Genomic DNA, 19,397 nt, shown 5'->3' with positions numbered 1-19,397 from the left:
TCTTTCCAGGCATCTGGGACGGAACCAGCAGAAAGGCACTGGCTGTAAAGATAAAGTGTTAGAGTCGGTTGGGCTTCGGCAGTCTTTTTAAGTATCTTCTCCTTCCAAAGATCTGGGTTGGGTCATTTCTTGTCTTTCACCTTGTGTAAGGCAACGTTAGTTCTTCTGCTTTAATGGGATCATTCAATTGGGTGGTTGGTCCGTGTCTTGAAAGCAAATCGAGCAGAGAACACACGCAGTTTATGAATATAATATACATGGGTATAAAATTAGTCTTTGGGTGGCCCTAATACGACAGTTTTTGTTTTTAACATTTTTTTTTTATATTTCACAGAAATAACAATTAGCAATTAAAAATACAAGTGGAACGAAACCTATGTCTACATTTGCTTGTTTAGATGAAACATTTTACATAAACGTATTCAGGAACAAAATATAGCATTTTCTGTAAAAGGTTTATTTTTCCAAATATGCGGTACATATTAATTAAATGATATTAAACCTAGTCTTCATTTGAGAGTGCCCCTACTTATCCCTGCTCAATGGGTTAATCTGTGGAAACGTCAGTCGCAGCTGTGGAAATTTCTGGCGTATCTGTGGAAATTTCTGGCGCCTCTGTGGGAGCTGCTTCCGCTTCTGTGGAAACTTCAGGCGCCTCTGCAAGAACTTCAGGCGCCTCTGTGGAAATCTCAGGCGCCTCTGTGGAAACTTCAGGCGCCTCTGTGGAAACTTCAGACGCATCTATTGAAACTTCAGACGGATCTGTGGAAACTATATCTGTAGTAATTTTTGATGCATCTGTGGAAATTTCAGACTCATCTGTGCAAACTTCAGGCAGTTTTGTACAATTCTGAAAAATAAATATTATTTATATAATAATCAAAAATTATTCAATAATGATTAAAATATTACGTTATTTATTTATCTATTTCAAAATCATAATTAGCGTTTACTTCAGATTTTAATGTTATTTTTACATATTCAAAAAAAAGAAAAGAAAACACTATCACATCATGACAATACAGTATTTTGACAGAAAAGAAGATGAAGAAGGTGATTGTGATCTAGGCTCAGATCCTCTAACCTTAGGTATTAGCATTAGCATTAGTAGAGGCATATGATGCAAGAAAGCAAGCTCATGCAGCATCAGCCAGGAAAAAAAAAAAAAAAAAAAACACTCCCATTTCAACCCTCCTTTCTTTCAAAATACCTGTCCAGCTCAGCCTTAAATTTATTGAGGTTATCAACTTCACAACAAAGAATGGAAGTCTGTTTCACCAACCAACCACTCGCTGGCTAAAGGCAAACTTCTGCACATCTATCCTACATCTGTCTTTCCTCAATTTGAATTCATGCCCTCTCAGGTGATTGTTCTGAACAACAGGAAGAATCCATTCGGCATTGGGCATGCTCAAACCATTCAAGGCTTTATACACCTCTATCAGATCACCTCGCCGGTGCCTAGTCTTCAGACACTGTAATTTTCAAAATTTAAGCCTTTCTTCGTAAGAGCAACCTTTGTTCCATTCACTAACCTTGTTGCCCTTCTCTGTACTCGTTCCAGCAGCTCTACCTCCTTCTTTAAATGAGGCCTCCAGACCTGTATACATTGTTTTATACAAGGGAATAATCACCTCCTTATCCCTGCTAGAAAAATTCATGTATATCATTGACAAGACACCATTATCTACTCTTGCAGCCCGTCTGCACTGCTCAGAGAACATCATATCTGCCTGCACAATAACCCCCAGGTCCTTTTCATTCTCTACCCCTGTCAGTGTAGTACCAGAGAGTTGATACGTTGCTCTAGGGTTGCTGTTTCCCATATGTAGTACTTTACATTTGCCAATGTTAAACTTCATTTGCCACTTCTGAGCCCATCTGCTCAACCTTTCCAGATCTTGTTGCAGCAGCATAGCGTCAGCAGTGTCCTTAACAACCCTGCTAACCTTTGTATCGTCTGCAAACTTAGACATTAAGCTTGATATACAATCATCAATATCATTTATAAATACAGAAAACAACAATGGACCCAACACTGAACCCTGAAAAACTACATTAATAAGATCAGTCCACGATGAGCAGTGTCCATTGATTACCATTCTCTGTTTTCTCCCACTCAACCATCCCTTTATCCATAGCAGCAATTTACCTCCAATGCCACACTGCTCCAATTTGTGGAGCAGTCTTCCATGTGCAACAGTATCAAAAGCCTTTCTAAGATCCAAATATATGATATCAAAGTTATTCCCTGCATCCAGTTCTTTTGTGACTGCATCATAGTATCCAATCAAATTGGTCAGGCAACACTTTCTCTTAACAAAACCATGCTGTGTCCGAGCTATAACTGAAGTCTTGTCTAGATGATCCTGCAGTGCCTCTTTAACCAGTGTCTCCATTAATTTTCCTGGAACAGAAGTTAAACTAACAGATCTATAATTACTTGTGTTGTCCTTTGATCCTCCTTTGTGAATTGGGGTCATATTTGCACATCTTCAGTCTATGGGTACCTCCCTTGAGTCCAAAGAAGCTCTCATAATTATGGCTAAGTGATTCCTTACTTCCTTTGCTGCCTCCTTTAATATAACTGGATAGATCCCATCCACCCCGGGTACCTTTTTTATGTTTATCCTCAACAATTCTCTTCCACTTTCCTCTCATTTATTACAAAATAATCTAGCTCACTGCTAGAGTTTACTTCACCTCTGGCACTCCCCTTCCTGAATAACTCCTCATGTGTGAATGTAGATGCAAAATATTCGTTTAGTTTGTTAGCCACCTGAGCAGGATCCTCAACTGTTGAACCATCAATATCCAGTGGACCAAGCTGATTCATCCCTTTCGTTCTAGATTTTACATTGGTAAAGAACTCTTTTCTTCTGTTTTTATTTGCATCCTTTGCCAAGGATTTTTCATAATCTGCCTTTGCATGCCTAATCTCCTTTGTGACTTGGTTACAGACCACCTTATATCTATCAGAGGCCATGTAACCCATTACATTTGTCTATCCCAGGCCATGTAACCCATTAAATTAATGGGTTCCATGGGTTCCATGTAACCCATTAATTTATATGTATTCCATGCATTTTTCTTCTCTGCCACATGTCTTATTAATTCATCTGACATCCATTTAGGCCTAAACCTTGAACAATATTCCTTAGTGGTATGAAAAGCCTAGTAGCGTTCAAGATTATTTCTTTGAATGCTTCCCGTTTTGAATTTGCTGTTGGTAACATCATCAGTTGGTCCCACTGTATAGAATTTAAATACTGTCTCAGACCACCGCAGTCGTCTTTACGAAAGCAATACCCCTTCCCTTTACCCCTAATGGTAGTTACCTCTTTGAGTAAATCCCACTTCAGCACACTGTGATCACTGCCACCTAGTGGTTCCTTTATCTGCAGATTCTTAATGCATGAAGAATCACTACCGATAATCAAATCAAGAGTATTACTCCCTCTAGTTGCCTCCCGAACAAGCTGATGTAGAAAACAATCATCAATTAATCCACAAAAGCCTTGCTAGTGTGTGAGTGACCAACCCCCAAATTCCAGTCAATATCTGGGAAATTAAAATTCCCCATTATAAGACTCTCTGATTTACTGGCTCACTCTATTTCTCTGTACAGTTTCTTATTACACTCATCAGAGTCATTAGGCCTATAGCACACTCCTACTCTCAATTTTGATCTCCCTATGCTTATGTCACACCAAACTGACTCGGCACTGCAATGTCCATCGCTGTCGACTGGCTTCACTTCCTTGGATTTTGTGTTTCTTAACTAATAGCATAACCCCTCCTCCCTTCCAATCCTGTCTATCCTTTCTGTAGACATTGTACTCCCCAAATTCCAGTTCAGCATTCCTTATATCTGTGTGACACCATGTCTCTGATATCCCAACAATATCTGCCTTTGATGTTTTGAGCAATATCTCAAATTCATCAAATTTATTTACCAAACTCCTAGCATTGGTGTACACGCAAGTATACATGCACTTGTTCCTATTCTTAGCTACCCTAAAGCAACCCATGTGTTTACTTGTACCCCAATGACTCCCGGCAGTCTCTGAAATATCCTGCTTCTTGTTTTTCAGGCTTCTGCTCATTCCAATAGAAGCAGTGCAAGAATCACTTTCACCTCTGCCAGTGGCTACTGTTAACCTATTTTCCTTGTATCCCCCCAATCTAGCAGTTTTCCGACCCACCTAACACTGCCTCGATAGCATCAGCAAACATTATTGCACCCTTTTTATTTAAGTGTATCCCATTCCTGCAGAAGCAGTCTCTCCTGTTAACAAGCACAAACCAGGCTGAAAAAAAATTCTACCCCTTGAGCCTTGCACAATCCCCCAGGGCCGAATTGATCGACAGGGCTCTCATCATATACTCCCTCCTATCGTGTCTGGGCAGAATTGCAGACACTTTAAAATTCAACCCTAATTCTCGGCTTTTTTTTCAACCGTGACCTGTACTTGTTAAGTAATTCCGCCGGTCTCCTACTATTAGTAGCCAAGCTAATTATAAGTGCATGCAAAGCTGTGTGTTTGTTTTGTGTCTTTTGAAACTGAAAGAGATACGTTTAGAAGTTAGTATTAATTAATTATAATTGTTATAATTATAAGGACCTTTTCTGCAAATGAAACCCATAACATTTCCGTCACCAAACGGTGGCTGTCCATTTATGTCTTATTATGCCATGCACAACTAGTTCAGTTGATAAAGAAGTTCATTTATTTCATTTATTCATTTATTTTATTCTATTTTACGTTTCGTAATTTTAACTCTATATTTTTTCGCTTTTATTATATTGTTTGTTATTCATGACTTATTTTATTTATTTTCACATTTTAATAAGTTCAGTCTGTTGCGTCAAGTAATTTTATGATTGAGAATCACTCTGTTATAAGTCCCACAGGAGTTGGAGTTAGTTCTAACCATGTGGCCAGAATGATCCCACAACGGAGAAGGATCATCAGCCGGATGGTTTGCACCGTAGAGCAAGGGCTTGTGGATGAGAAGGATCCCTACCCATCTGCCGGGCATGCAAACTATTTCATCCTTGAATGTGGAGATCATAGGGTCATTGGAGTAATGCTATGGAAGGGGTGGCTGTCAGTGAGTTTAGTGAAAAACCATTCACGCCAGAGGCGCATTGTGGGGGAAGGATTCATCTACCAGCAGCTAGTAGTTTTTTTTCTTTTCTGGAAGATGTTTCCGTTTATCTGGAGCAGACAGGGAAGGAATCTTTGTCCGCAATTAGGCGTTCTTAGTTTCTTCTCACTGTGTCTGTGAGGGCGCATTCTCTTCTACGGATGATTGAACATTTGTGGCGATGTGTTCGTTCCCACTCTTCGTCTGATTTACACAGGGATAGGATGAATTCTCTGGCACCAAAGGTAGCTTTGCATTAAATGGCCCATGCTAAGAGGAGAGTAGCTTGTAATCTGGAGAAAAAACCGAATCTCTGATTGTATTCAAAGGAGACAGGCGTTGTATGTGTGAAAATCAGCGTTATGAAAGCATTGGCAAAAGAAAAGATTTCAAGTCACTTAAATGGCCTTGAATTCAAATGAGACCAGAAACATCAACGATGGACAGTGGATAATTGGTAAACCGTTGTCTTGTCTGACGAATACAGGTTTCTACACGCTAAAGGGAAGAGCAGAATATGGCGAAACAACATGACTCCATGGACATGCCATGCCAGATATCAACATTGCTGGCTGGCGATGATAGTGTAATAGTGTGGCGAGCGTTTCCATAGTGCATATTGGATCTCCTGACATCAGTGGAACAACGTTTGTATGCTACAGATTATTTAGAAATTGTTTGTGATCAGACGCATCGCATCATGGTTTCTTTATCTATATGGATAATGAGCCTGGGTTCTTCCAGCAGGATAGATCTCTCAAGTCACCAGATCTCAAATTAGCTGAACACCTATGGGACGAAGTGAAACGAGCTTTTAGAACAGACACGATCATTCAATTTGTAACACCTAGGAAGCAATTGAGTCGGCGTGAGCCAGGAATCCCCGTGGCACGATTCACTCCGCTACATATCAAGACAATTCTAAGAGCTAAAGAAGACCTACTCGCTATAGATAGGCAGAGGTACTTAATAAAGTGGCCACTCTGTATATCTTCCTTAGAGCGAAAGGCATAAACAGCATGGATACCTTCAGTTGCTGTTGGGATTTATTTCCCTCCCATTTTTGTTTCATTTTCGCTTAGCCCATATTTTCAAAGTTTCAGAGAGCCGTGGTTTGGTAATCTCCTCGTCTATACCTTAAGATTTAGCCAGAAAGAACCCTGCATCTACGTTTTGCTTGATTTGATGTAACTGGAACTGGAATTTGCAAATCAAGACATTTTCCAGCCCAATATTCTGGTTTTGTGATGATTTATCTACAGCATGCTTTTAATTCTTTTCAAGCTGATGGCATGTATGCCGTCGAGTTAGCTGCCAATGTAGTCTAATCAGAACTGATTCCAACCAATCGTGAATTTAAGACTTCACACCTTATAATTATATTCTCATAATTAGAACAGCAACAATAATTAATTAAATTCACTCTCGCAGGTAACATAATGGTTATAGCCCCATCTTTTCGAAAAAGCCAGATTTAAAATAACTCAAATCTATTTTGAAAACTAAAAATAATAAAAAATGCTTAAAAGTGATGGAAGGTTTCAGGTCATGATTACAAGAATTAGATTACGTTTTTCTTTTTAAAGATGAATTTTAATTAAAATATTCTTTGTAGAATATAGCAACCAAGAGCAGAGCAAATTAAAAGAATTATTTTAACGATCCACATAATTTACAATCCTGATATCATTAAAAAGCATGCTACTCACACGTATGACTTCTTTCCACTTGAATTCGGTACAATCTTTCTAAAATGTGAAAAAAAGATATTTATTTAAAGTGTAGTTAGTTGAAACAAAGGTTGGTTAATTCAGTAATTAACCTAACAATAATTAATTATAATATACTTAATTAACAATATTTGTTTTATTACGAAATTAATTCTCAACTTTCAGCCTTCACCTTCTTATTAAGTAAATAAATAAATCTTTATTGCGAATTAATAAAATAAAATAATATCAAACTTTATAAGCTTCCTGATATCAGAATCTCTTTTTATTTGCCCTAAGACAACTCTATAATGTTAATTGCAATAACGATACGTAGCCTCTTGATAGTGGGAGATTTTTCGATCAATTACGATCATGGTTGAAGGTGATACATCCTATGTCCTCATTGCTTATTTCAAAGTCAGATTATGGCTATGCATTAGAAGGAACCACGCTGTCGCTCTTCCTGCTGGCTTTGAATTTCAGTCAGAGCCTCGGTTTTCAATGGCAGCAACTTATTTCAACGATTAGTAACGCGGTAGTTAAAGGAAAACATCCTACAAACCAGTTTACAATTCCTTCTCAAGTCTCAAGTCGATTATATGCATCCTCATGTACAAAATCCATACACTTTTAAACCTCTGGCATTGACAGTGTTCTGTTTCGCACCCACAATGTATAATAGACGAAGACAGAGGAAACCCCTGGTGCTCTTTGACACTAAACACACTCTACTCTATATGCATCCTAGTTCTTGTGTCATTTACAACCTCGAAAATTTCGCCTGATTTCACTTGGTCTCTCGCAGCTCATAGCCTTCTAAATTTAAATCAGCTCCCCTCTGAGACGCTTAGTATCCAACTTCTTGTAGCCCACATATTCGAAGAAATTCTCCACTCAATATTACTGCCTTTTTCGAATCTTGCTAGGCGAGTCGTCCTTGTTTAGATCTGTTTCAGAAGCTCAATTTTTTAGGTGTTGCCTTCACATCAGACTACCGTATTGAAAGAGTGATCTCATAAAAATTTCTTATCTCTACAAGCAGTTATTCGATAAATCATAGACATGGTATCATGGGCTCTCGTATTCGCTTAGGGTATTCACAATGTTATTTACTCTCCGTGAAAAATTAAAATGATCTTTTTGTGCAGATCTCTGATGATCTCAATTTTTTTCCCAACAGAACTACATTAATTATGATCTTCCTCGAGCAATGCAGTCTTGGAATTGAAAGAGTCACTCCTGCTTAAATACAATAAAGTTTGTCTAACTGGACTGATAATTATTACTATCCATTTTAAACTACAGCGACGTGATTTCGTAATTACACTAGAAATATCTCAACAACAGAATCGAGTCTACTCTTGTTAAATTTATTCGATTCTATGATTTGGCCAACATCTTGCATAGTCCCTATCATGTTATGTTATATTTCAGTATAACCTAACAAGATAGGGAATATGACAGATGCTGAGTCTTCTACCACTGGATTTGTACATGAAAAACACTGCTTCCAATTGCATCTATAACCTCAGATTCCAAAATGCAATTTCTCAGTTCGTCTTTCGCGGTAATACGCTTAGAATAAACGGATTCCATGTGATCTTATACAAAGTATTATAGAGTGTGGGGGGGGGGGCATCGCACCGGCTATTGTACATGACCATTTTGACCAATTTATCAGTTTTACTCTGTATCTAAGAAGCCACAAACATCACTGGAAAAGAGGGATGGTGCACCATTATACATAAATCACATCATCTGCCGATTTCAATCCAATAGTCTCAGAACTTCTTCAGCAGAAAATGGAGTTGTGACATTCCTGCAAGTCTTTGTGGTGTAAACTAAGAACGAACAAAATTCTCAGTGATACCACATCAAACATCAGCGGTGAAAAACAGTTGGTTGTTGTTGTAAGGTTTTTCAGATGCATCAGCAACTTAGGCCACATTGCGCAGTAAATTTCGAGCGTTGTGTGGTCGACTTGCTGTTTGTTGGACGAAAACCAAAGTTTCCAGAAGGAAAAACCATGGGGACCCTCGCCTGAATCCGACTAACTCATGGACGTTGTGGAAAAAGACCCATAAAAATTTTTCGCATCGTTGATTTGATTCGAACCTTTTCCACGAGGTAAAGAGGACGGTGATTATACCAACTGTGCTATGAATTCTTTGGCCGGTATGAATATTTTTAAAGTTGAAGATTCCATTACTAGCAAACATGAATCACACAGTAATCGGAACACGGCTGAGAAATTTAGGGTCCGGTGTGAATTAAAAATGAGCCAAGAAAAAAAAAATGCTGGGTTTATTCATATATTGTGGCAATAATCTTTATTACACATATAATGAAATTTTAAATTTAAAAAGTATAGAATTTAAAATTCAATTTTAATGCAGTTTAATTTCAGTGGTTTCTGCTATTAATAATTTCGTTTAATTATGCTGAATGTTAAGAACCTTTTTGCCTCGTAGCATTTGCCCATATAGGGGCTTTTGTTTGGCCGCAGAGTAGCCTGACATTACAACATTTACACACACATATTTATTATACTCAGGCCAACATTAAAGGATCAATATACCTACAGAATACATTAATGGAGATAAATGAGAATCCGGGTGCCACCCACGACAAATATATACATACATACATGCATTTGCCTCTTTAAACAAAGAGGTGTGTCCTTTATTAACGTGGAAAGTTAATTCTAATGTGCATCGCGTTGAGCCTTGATATGAACAATTATAGTCCTTACAGGAAATATTATAAACTAAATAATTTGTTTGTAATAGAAAGGCAGATTGTATAGAGTGATTGTTTAGAACCGCATGTAGCTTTCTCGAGGGTTTCGATACTATTTTAAATTCTGTATCTTTGAAAAGTTTATTTATCTGAATATGAGTATAGAAGAATAGCATATCCATTATATAAGCCCTTTATATCCAATATATATAATGCCCGTTTTATACAGTAATATTTTAACAATATGAACTTAAACGTAAAAATATTTTCTCACTTTTTACGGTTTTTGATTAATAATTAATGTTTAATAATTTTGTGATTCACGATTAATGTTTAATATCTGGAAACTAAAGAATTTTATAGAAGCATATACTCCTATATTTGTTCCATTTAATTTTGAAACACTATAATTAAAAAAATGTCAAATTCTCTACTCACCGTGAATTTCATCCAAAATCTCTTCTTATCCTTACACTTGTCCTTTCCATGGCATTTCTCCTTTGTTCTTGTCTAATCAAAAGATCCCATGAAATCAATAAAGAGTAGTTTTTAATTTGTATAATCATTAAATAGCAATTTAATAGGCAGAATTTGAAAACTAAATTAAGTAATTCATTGAGTTTAATTACCTAAAAATGTAAAACGAATAAATATTGAATCTTCTTTCTGAGGTTGCACGAGAAGAATATATTCATTTGCGCTTGGCATTAAGTAAGCAGACATCGTTTGTCCTACACCATTTGAACATCGCTAACCACGTTATCTTACTTTGTGTCGTCCAAAAATTTTTTAAGCAGATGGCAATCGTGTATATTCTTGATCGTGTGCGTTAAATCGAGCAAAGTTGTCCACCGTTTATCAGATGGTTAGATGGTCAAGACGGTCTTCCTTGCTTCACACTTATTTTGTCAAATTTGAATCTTTCCATCCTTCCTCTTATATCTTTCTTCGCCTGTCAGTTTTTTTTTTTTTCTGTTGAGCTAACCTAAGTCAGTGAAACACGAATAGCTTCACTCCATCAGATCACAGATCGAATTACTGCACTTTGCTCAAAAATGATGCATTCTGAAAGCTGAACCCAAATGTTTGAGCCCGAACAACAAGGGACCTATGACTTCCCAGCGAGTGAACACAACAGTCAATCAAACGTATCTAGATGCGCTTGTAACTAATTTGCAGTATCAGTGAAAACTCCTTCGTAAATCAAACTCATCCAATACAGAACGCAATAACCATTAGGCCAACAAGATCCACTTCATCAGTAGCACATTGGTCACGATCACTGTAATTCACTTCTTTCCGGCTTCATTAGAGGAATGCATAGTTTTATCTCTAGAAATATCGATTTTTCTGTCTAGAAAAGAAGCAGACCAATTGAACAACCCTTGCAGTTAAAGAATCAATATTTTAAAGCCTCATGGCCCAACTTACCCTGTCGTTAATGCGTGCACACACAGAAACATCCCCCTCCCCAACGAGAAGCAGTTCTTTTTGGTAATTCTCACTAAATCGAATAGAGATGACAGATGAGAAATGGCAGTCGTATACGCTGCCATCAAAGCGGCCTTTGATAGCTTGAACACCTCAGCTTTTTCATCTTCGGAGTTTTCTGAAAGATAGATTCAGGAGTCTTCCTTACTGCATTAGAAACAGGGGTGTATATCTTACCAACCAAAACTGAACTTTCATCAGTTAGATATCTGCTGGTGTCCCACAAGACTCTTATTCACTTTTCTTCTGATCCTTCCATACGAGCTCGCAATGATTATGCACGGTAATTTTGGTCAAACTTTTCGAACATGTTTTATTGAGCATAGAATGAACAAAATTTCAAATAGACAAAGGCCCAGAAACGCTGGGAAATTCTGCTACCTTATAGTACACATACTAACGTTCGTATACCAGAATTTGTATTGAATTAACGTGCACCATAAATGATCAGAACTTTCTGATAATTTATTCTGATATACCTACATCACAGCAAAGAGTTCGAAATGGCCTCTTTGAAAATTAACATATCTCAGAGAGAGTCTTCTCATACAGTAGGTTGTCAAACTGGTTCAAAATTCTCGAAGTATTCTAGATTTTTCAACAACCCATTATCCGTTCTCGTAAAGCTGGTACAGTACGAACTAGGGCAATGTAAAAAAAGTACCCCCAAAAGTACCTAAAGATCCTCCATTGAACTTGAAAACTAGAGGTCTAGTTTTCTCGCGTGAAATATCTTGAAATATATTTCAAGTGAAATATCGTGAAATATCTTGGTTTTAGATAGAGACACCCTTAATTTATTTTTCAGAATCCAATCCAGCAAGTTATCGCATACAGAGTTACCCGGTTGTTTCAATTGGGACCTAGAGTTGCCATATACTAAGATGGAAAGATCATTTGCACATTAGCCGAGTCAGAGGGAGAAGACAGCCGAGGACGAGATTCCACACAAGCGGGCCAAGAATGGAACGGGACACCCTTGAGAAACAGCTTTAGATACAGACTGATGCTTGTTTGGATGTAGACAGTACGTTCAACAAAGTAACTTTTCAACAGAAGGAAGATATGTTGAGAACAACAAGCGATTCTAAGGCGATAGGACACTCTTCCAGCAAACATTGTCGAAGGCGCCTTCAAAATCAATAAAAACTGCCAATGTATATTTTTAAGTAGAGCTATTAATTAACGTTTTCAATTCAAAAAGGGCATCTTCACAACTACAACCAGGTCCATACTAAAGAGAGGAAGACAGACTATTTTCCAAAAGAAGTTTAATACATTTGTATTCCATGAGTTTTTCTAATACTTTCTAAGTGCGATAATAGGCCTCTATGATTTAGGATAACTTGGTGGTTTACTTGGTTTTCGGATTATTTTAATGAAAGCAGACTTCAAAGTAACAGAGAAATTACGAGGAACTTGCTGAAGAGTTTCAAAAGACGAAAAGATTCTTCTCTATTTGGCCTAATAGCGAAGAATTTTTTTTATAAAGATACTCTCCACTAGATCAGTTCCTGGACATTTATTATTACTTATAGAAAAAAACTGCATTTTTAAGCTCTTCCATAGAAAATAAAGAAGGAAAAATGAGATAATCATATTACTCATTTTCTTTCCTAACTCCAGAATGGTAGGCAGAATCTAGAGTTCTATCATCATTGGGAAAAAGTCTCTCAAGAATTTGATTAGCAGTTTGCGTCCAGTCGAAAGTTTCAGTATTATTTGAGATTATTGTATTAAAGATATCACCAGGAGTTAATTTATTTCTACTAAGACCCTACAGATCTGGTTTCCAGTTGTACGTACAAAATTCTGCCAAGATTTTACCTTTCTATTATTTATTACTTTAGTATATATCCTCTTTTCAATTTTAGGGCTGTCTATTACGTTTTGTTTTTTGTTAAAGGCGTCTAGCGTATTGAACCTTGCGTTGTTGAATTATCAGTTCACTTGTCCACCACGGGGTACATTTTATACAGAGAGCTTTCCTTTTTGACAGATTTTGTGATAGCTGAAAAGATAGCTTTTTTAACAAAATTTGCCAATTGACTATCGTCAAGATGGTCCACAGAGTCTGTAGAATCAGACGAAAGATCTTTAAAGATTGATTTATCAAAGTTTTCCCAAATTATATTTCGTAGGAAAATCTGATCAGATCATTAAGTGGAGCTGTAGTAGTTTTAGAAGAACATATAGGTCAAAAGATATAAGTCGATGATCGGAAACTGTCCAATCTGTATGTACGTACCACTCAGACATTAGAGAAGAGATATTGCTTGTTGCCAGAGTGACATCGATGTTAGACTGTCCCCTGGCTGCTACAAAAGGTAGACGGCTTATTTGGGAGATTAAGAACGTGCAATTGATGAGCAAAAATTAGATCTTCTAATAACCAACCTCTGTGGACGCTAGTTGCGCTATGCCACAGTGAAGATTTGGAATTTGCATCCACTAGGAAAATAACAGGTTCTGGTAAAAGTTTAAGAAGAGCAGTTTCTAGGTATTCCAGAATGGATTAATATCTGAAGATGGCGAACAGTACGAAGAACTCAAGTACAAGGATATAATTTCATTAGTAGCTTCTATACAGCTATCATACTGTGAGCAGAGAAGAGTGACTGTGAGAATGTCTAGATTTCTATTAAATACAATAATAGCTGTTTTTAGATGTTTATGAGGGGATTTTATTATTCTGGTGGATAAAGGATAACCTGTGATTTTACCGTGATAGTAATACTATTCTTGTAAACAAACAATGTCTGGAGAAAGGACATCTGCAAGTCTTCGAATTTCATCAGTTCTTTCAGTTCACCCTTCTCTCATGTCCGCCAAACTAGCCCGAACTCAGTCCAATTGAACATGCGTAGGACATCGTGTAAACGGTCTTTTTGACGCCTGAATCCAGTACTAAGGAATTACTTCATGGTGTCTATACAGCGATATATCCAGGCTGTGTGGCGCACTAATGGTAGCGCAGAAAGATACGTCCTCGTTCTCAATGCAAAGCTATGTCACTTAGATTTTGTAGGCCCCCTTCTCACAATAAGATCCTACATAAACTTAGTTTAGATCGTCCAGCGACTGCAGACAAACGTATAATTGTTTTTTTTTTTCGCAAACGCATCCATCCTATCCATGTTTATAATGGACAGGGTTGAATAGGGAAGATACCTGAAGAACGTTTACTATAGGAGATTTACCCAAATGTAAAGTTGGTAGCAGACGTTTCGGGGAAGTTTCTAGTAGTACGAACTATGCTCATTGGCAGCAGTGTTAGGAAAAAATAATTGCTCCATCTTACACTCACGTTGTAGACAATTCTATTTGTCTTACATTATGACAGTTTTATGGAAGTTGCCCTTAGACCTCCCAAAATGACAACTCTCAATGTCACAAAGCAAAGGTTGTGAATGCGTCGTTTGAAAAAAATAACATGGGAACATTGCACTGGCAAGCACAGAGCTGATGTGACTCAGTTGAACATCTTTAAGAAATTAGAATGCAGAATTAGGGCAAGGCGAAGACGGCCCTGTTCGCTGGTTGAAGAATGTTTTTAAGGAAAAGTGGAGCAAACTACCTCCAACTTTATATCAGAAATTAGTTGAGTGTTCTGCGACAAAACGAAGAAGTCATTATGGTCAAAAGGCTGAAAGCTATTTATTTCTTTGCTCAAAACTACAAATCTATTTTAAATGTAATTTATTAATGATAAAATTAAATCACGGAAAATCCCATTACAATTGCCAAAGTTTACTTTCTTCTTAAGAGTATCAAATAAGGATTCGTACTACTTACCTCTGCCCGCTCCTCACATATGTAATCTACCAGACTATCTATGGTTGTAAAATTGAAGCAATAAATCATCGCTGTCTAAATAAAACAGTCAAAGAAAAATGGATGAAATAAAAAACTTTGGTGAATTGCTAAACAGTTGTGAAACAGAGAAAGTTTAATAAAAGCACAATTATTCTTACGATTTTATTATCTGAACATACAAGTAATAATTTCATTCGATCTTTTATTCTGATTTTAAGAATTATATTAACGAAAATTTATATTAACAATTAACAATCAATTAACAAAATATTATATTAACAATTAACAATCAATTAACAAAATTTATATTAACAATTAACAATCAATTAACAAAATATTATATTAACAATTAACAAAATATTATAATAGCAATTTAAATTTTACAATATAAATCTTCTTCTTTAAATTTAATTTACTTATTTTAATTTAACGATTTAAAATAATTTAGGAGTATTAAACTTAGTTAAATCTCCTAATTTAAATTTGTAAAATTTATTTTCTTGGTAAATTGACGATCGCCCATCCTCTGTTTCAGATTACCTGGGTGTTTGCATTTAAAATATTTTCGATGTAATGGAAAAATATTCTACTCGAATAATAATAATTTTTGGCGTCCTAATAATTTCAGAAATTTCATCGATTCTTTTTGATGAATTTTCTAAATTTTGAATTTTTCAATCTTTGAGTTTAATTTAATTTACGAATAAATTTTTAAGTCTGGATAATTTTTCCTGGGGAGTCATTAAAAAAAAATAGTGACGAATTTTTCATTAGTCATTAATTTCTTTATATTTTAGGATTATGATAAACTGGTTTCCGTTTATCCAGGAAAATGAGAATGTAAGAAATGTATTTAAATCAAATTTCAGCGAAGATCCTGATGACAATTAAGGACGCACATTAGAAGATAAAAAAGACATTTACCTCATTTTTTTGCAAGTCTTCTGGCATAATGTTTTTCGCACATTCTTTAAACTGTTCTGTTGAATCTATATAAAAATAACACATATATATATGAACGTCCACAAATAATGTTCAGAATAGTCAGTTTTTCTTAAAACCTTTTTTTTTTCGCAAGTGTAGCAAACAAATTTTGACTCAGCCACTCAATCTTCATATGCTCACAAACAGTCTTCATATGCTCTCACAAGAAGATCCTTTTTGCAAGCAAAAGGATCTTCACTAAGTGACATTCACCGTGAACTGGTTGCTGTGTAGGGCGAAAAGGTAATGACAAAGAAGCGGGTGTGATTTTGGTACAATGAATTTAAAGCGGGCCGTGTTGACATTGAAGATCGACATCGGGCGGGCAGGCTTTCATCGAGCAAGACAGAAGACAATATTTCGCACATTAAGGGCATCGTTTTTGAAAATAGGCGAGTGAAAATGCGTGAAATTGCACAAACAGTGAACGTGAGTAAGTCGACTGTTCACGATGTCCTTGGCTTTCGAAAGGTGTGCTGCCTCTGGGTGCCCCGGAAGTTGTCAGAGAAGGACAAAGCAAAACGCATGGGATGTGTCTGGAGAACCTGTTGCGATTCAGCCACGAAGGAGAGGATTTTCTCGCTCGCATTGTCACAGCAGACGAAACGTGGGTTCATCACTTTACCCCGGAGAGCAAACGAAACTCAATGACCTGGAAACATTCACGATCTCCTGTGCGCAAAAAATTCAAAACTGTTCTCAGTGTCCGAAAAGTCATGGCCACAGTGTTCTGGGATCGCCAAGGCGTTCTGTTGGTAGATTTCTGGCCGAAGGGAGGAACAATTAATGCACAGCTTTACTGTGCAACGTTTTAAAAACTGAAAGCCAACATTCGACGCAAACGACCAGGACTCCTGACATGCGGCCTGATTTTGTTGCACGACAGCGCAGTTCCACACACTCCCCACACCATTAGTGAGTGGATGCGCCGTAATCGTTGGGAAACTCTGTCACATACCCCCTACAGCCCAGCCGACCGGGCTAGCCGAGTGGGTAAAGTACCTGCCCGGCAACCCAAAGGTCGCGGGTTCGATTCTCGCCTCGGGCTTGGATCAAAGTACTGCAAAAACCTTGGGAGGTGCAATATGGCCACAGAAGCCGATGCGCCAACAACTACCAAATCAAAAAAAAAAAAACCCTATAGCCCAGACTTAGTGCCTTCAGACTTCCAATCGTTCGGCCCTCTGAAAAAACACCTTTCAGGAAAGCATTTCACCACAGATGAGGAAGTTCATCAGCCGGTGCGATGTTGGTTACGAGTCTGGGCACGGACTTCTTCAGTACTGGTATTGATAAACTTATCCCTCGTTGGGACAAGTCCATCAATAAAACCGGAAACTTTGTGGAGAAGTAGTGCATGTTCACTTATTTCTTGGTGTGTAATTTCAACTTCGTATCATCAAAAGAAATGTGTTACCTTACTTTTCGGAAACCCCTCGTACTTCAGACACTACTTCCATTGCTCCCCATGACTGCCTTCAAATAGGTAAAAAACTCAGCGTAATCATCGAAATCACTGATTTCAACAAAGAGAATGCTGAAATCAGTTGAAATTGTAACGTTCACAGGTTGTTATTTAACCTGAAGGCTATGATTTTTGATATTTCATTATAATGTGAGATGGTCCTATATAAGAATCCCAAGAATGATTGCAGAATAGTTTTAATATTATTAATAATAGTGGCAAAACGCAAGAAAGCAAGAGTATACAGCTTCGGTAAAAAAAAAATAATAAATACTATTTCACTTATCCATCCCCTCTAATAGTTTGTATAGTTCTTCCTTGAATTCAATCAAAATGTCCAAGTTCACAACAACAGACAAGAGCTTGTTTCAGCAATCAACCAACCTTTGGCTGAAGGCCCAACTTCTCGATATGTATTTTGCAACTATCCTTTCTCAATTCGAATTTCTTTGTTCTTATGTGCATAGTCTGAGCAAGAGGAAGAATTCTATGAGCATTGAGTTTGCTCATTCGATTCAAAGCCTTAAACAGATCGCCCCTTAGGTGTCTAGAGTCCAGAGGCTGCAATTTGCAGAATTGAAGCCTTTCTTTGCAAGAGCACCTCTTTGTTCCGGTCGTCAATCTCGTTACTCTCCTCCATACCCTTTCCAGCTTCTTAACATTGTTCCTAAAATGACTCCAGACCTGTATGCAGTACTTCAAATGTGGCCTAACCATTGCCTTGTACAATAGGGTAACCACCTCCTTATCCCTGCTAGAAAAATTCCTGTATATCATTGACAAAACTCCATGTTCTTAACATTGTTCCTAAAATGACTCCAGACCTGTATGCAGTACTTCAAATGTGGCCTAACCATTGCCTTGTACAATAGGGTAACCACATCCTTATCCCTGCTAGAAAAATTCCTGTATATCATTGACAAAACTCCATGAGCTGCTCTGACACCCTGTCTGCACTGCTCAGAGAACATCATATCAGACTGTGCAATTACCCCATCCTGTTGATCTTGTTGCAACAGTATATCTTCATTACTGTCGTTAACCACCCTTCCAGCCTTTGTATCATCCGCAAACTTAGACATTAAGCCTGAATATACCCTCGTCAATACCATTTATTAATACAGAAAACAACAGTGGGGCCAGTGTCCTATGGACCTCCACTAGCATCACACTGCAAGAAACTCAAATTAGATAAAGTATAATAAAAGTGCAAAATCGGAAAAAAAAGGTTTCAGGGGAACTCCCCCCCCTCCTCATAATTAAAGGAATGCTATGGTCCATTGAACCACAAAACAGAACACGACAAAGAGCTGCAAAACTCATTATCAAAGGATCTGCTACTTACTGCATATTTTTTTCTTTATTCCATGAGGATGGTGTTTACTTGAATGATGTCTATGTCCATCGACGATGACTACAATAATGATGACTGCTGCCAAAACCAGTAGGATCTTCATCTCGTTATAACTTCTCCAAAAGAGCAGAATCTGAAAATACATTTCCCCCCTTAACACTCCATTTATTGGGTTCGAGTGTGTTTATTCAGTTTCAAGGTGGTTTCGCCTTTCACAATGAACTCCGGCCAGACAGTTCTACGTGCGGAAACTTCTCGTCACGCTATGTGGAATCAATTGCATCTGCATTGTTTAACCAGTTTTTGTTTTACATTGCCATTGGATACGTCAAAGTGAACACAGTACCAAGCTTGTATTAGCAATGATGAAATGGTAACGCCTTGCGTGTCTACGTAAGAAATACGTAAAATGTTATGTTTACTAAAATGCCACTGGTAGAACAGCTAACAAAGAAAACAATATTACAAGATATATTCACGGATATTGCACATGTATTGCAACATGTTGTTCTTTGTTACCTGATGTAGATAATATGTATAAGCACTTCCCCCCCTCCACTGCTACTATCCAGCAAGAAGAATTACAAGCAGGGTGACCAGAACGTCACAATCGTGAAAGCCAAACCACGGTTGAGGATTTTAACACGAGTTTATCACAACTAACACGACATTATTAAAAAGAATT

General features: G+C 37.4%; 1 protein-coding gene across 1 annotated transcript; it reads right to left on the bottom strand.

The window, feature by feature from the left end:
* Positions 1-488: 488 nt before the first annotated feature.
* On the bottom strand, positions 489-18,905 carry LOC150076195 (uncharacterized). Its single transcript, XM_090387604.1, has 6 exons — positions 18,704-18,905; positions 15,834-15,898; positions 14,889-14,963; positions 10,041-10,112; positions 6,861-6,899; positions 489-850 (listed from the first exon to the last, which is right to left on the bottom strand). Exons 1-6 carry the CDS (start codon positions 18,855-18,857, stop codon positions 548-550), a joined length of 708 nt encoding a protein of 235 aa, XP_090243730.1. The 5' UTR covers positions 18,858-18,905; the 3' UTR covers positions 489-547.
* Positions 18,906-19,397: the final 492 nt, after the last annotated feature.

The sequence above is a fragment of the Mastigoproctus giganteus genome, chromosome 13 (genome assembly GCF_048544385.1).
Source record: "Mastigoproctus giganteus isolate SK-2022 chromosome 13, ASM4854438v1, whole genome shotgun sequence".
Classification (NCBI taxonomy): Eukaryota; Metazoa; Arthropoda; class Arachnida; order Uropygi; family Thelyphonidae; genus Mastigoproctus; species Mastigoproctus giganteus.
Note: the sequence above shows the minus strand (reverse complement) of the source record. Positions and strands in the feature narration are given on the sequence as shown.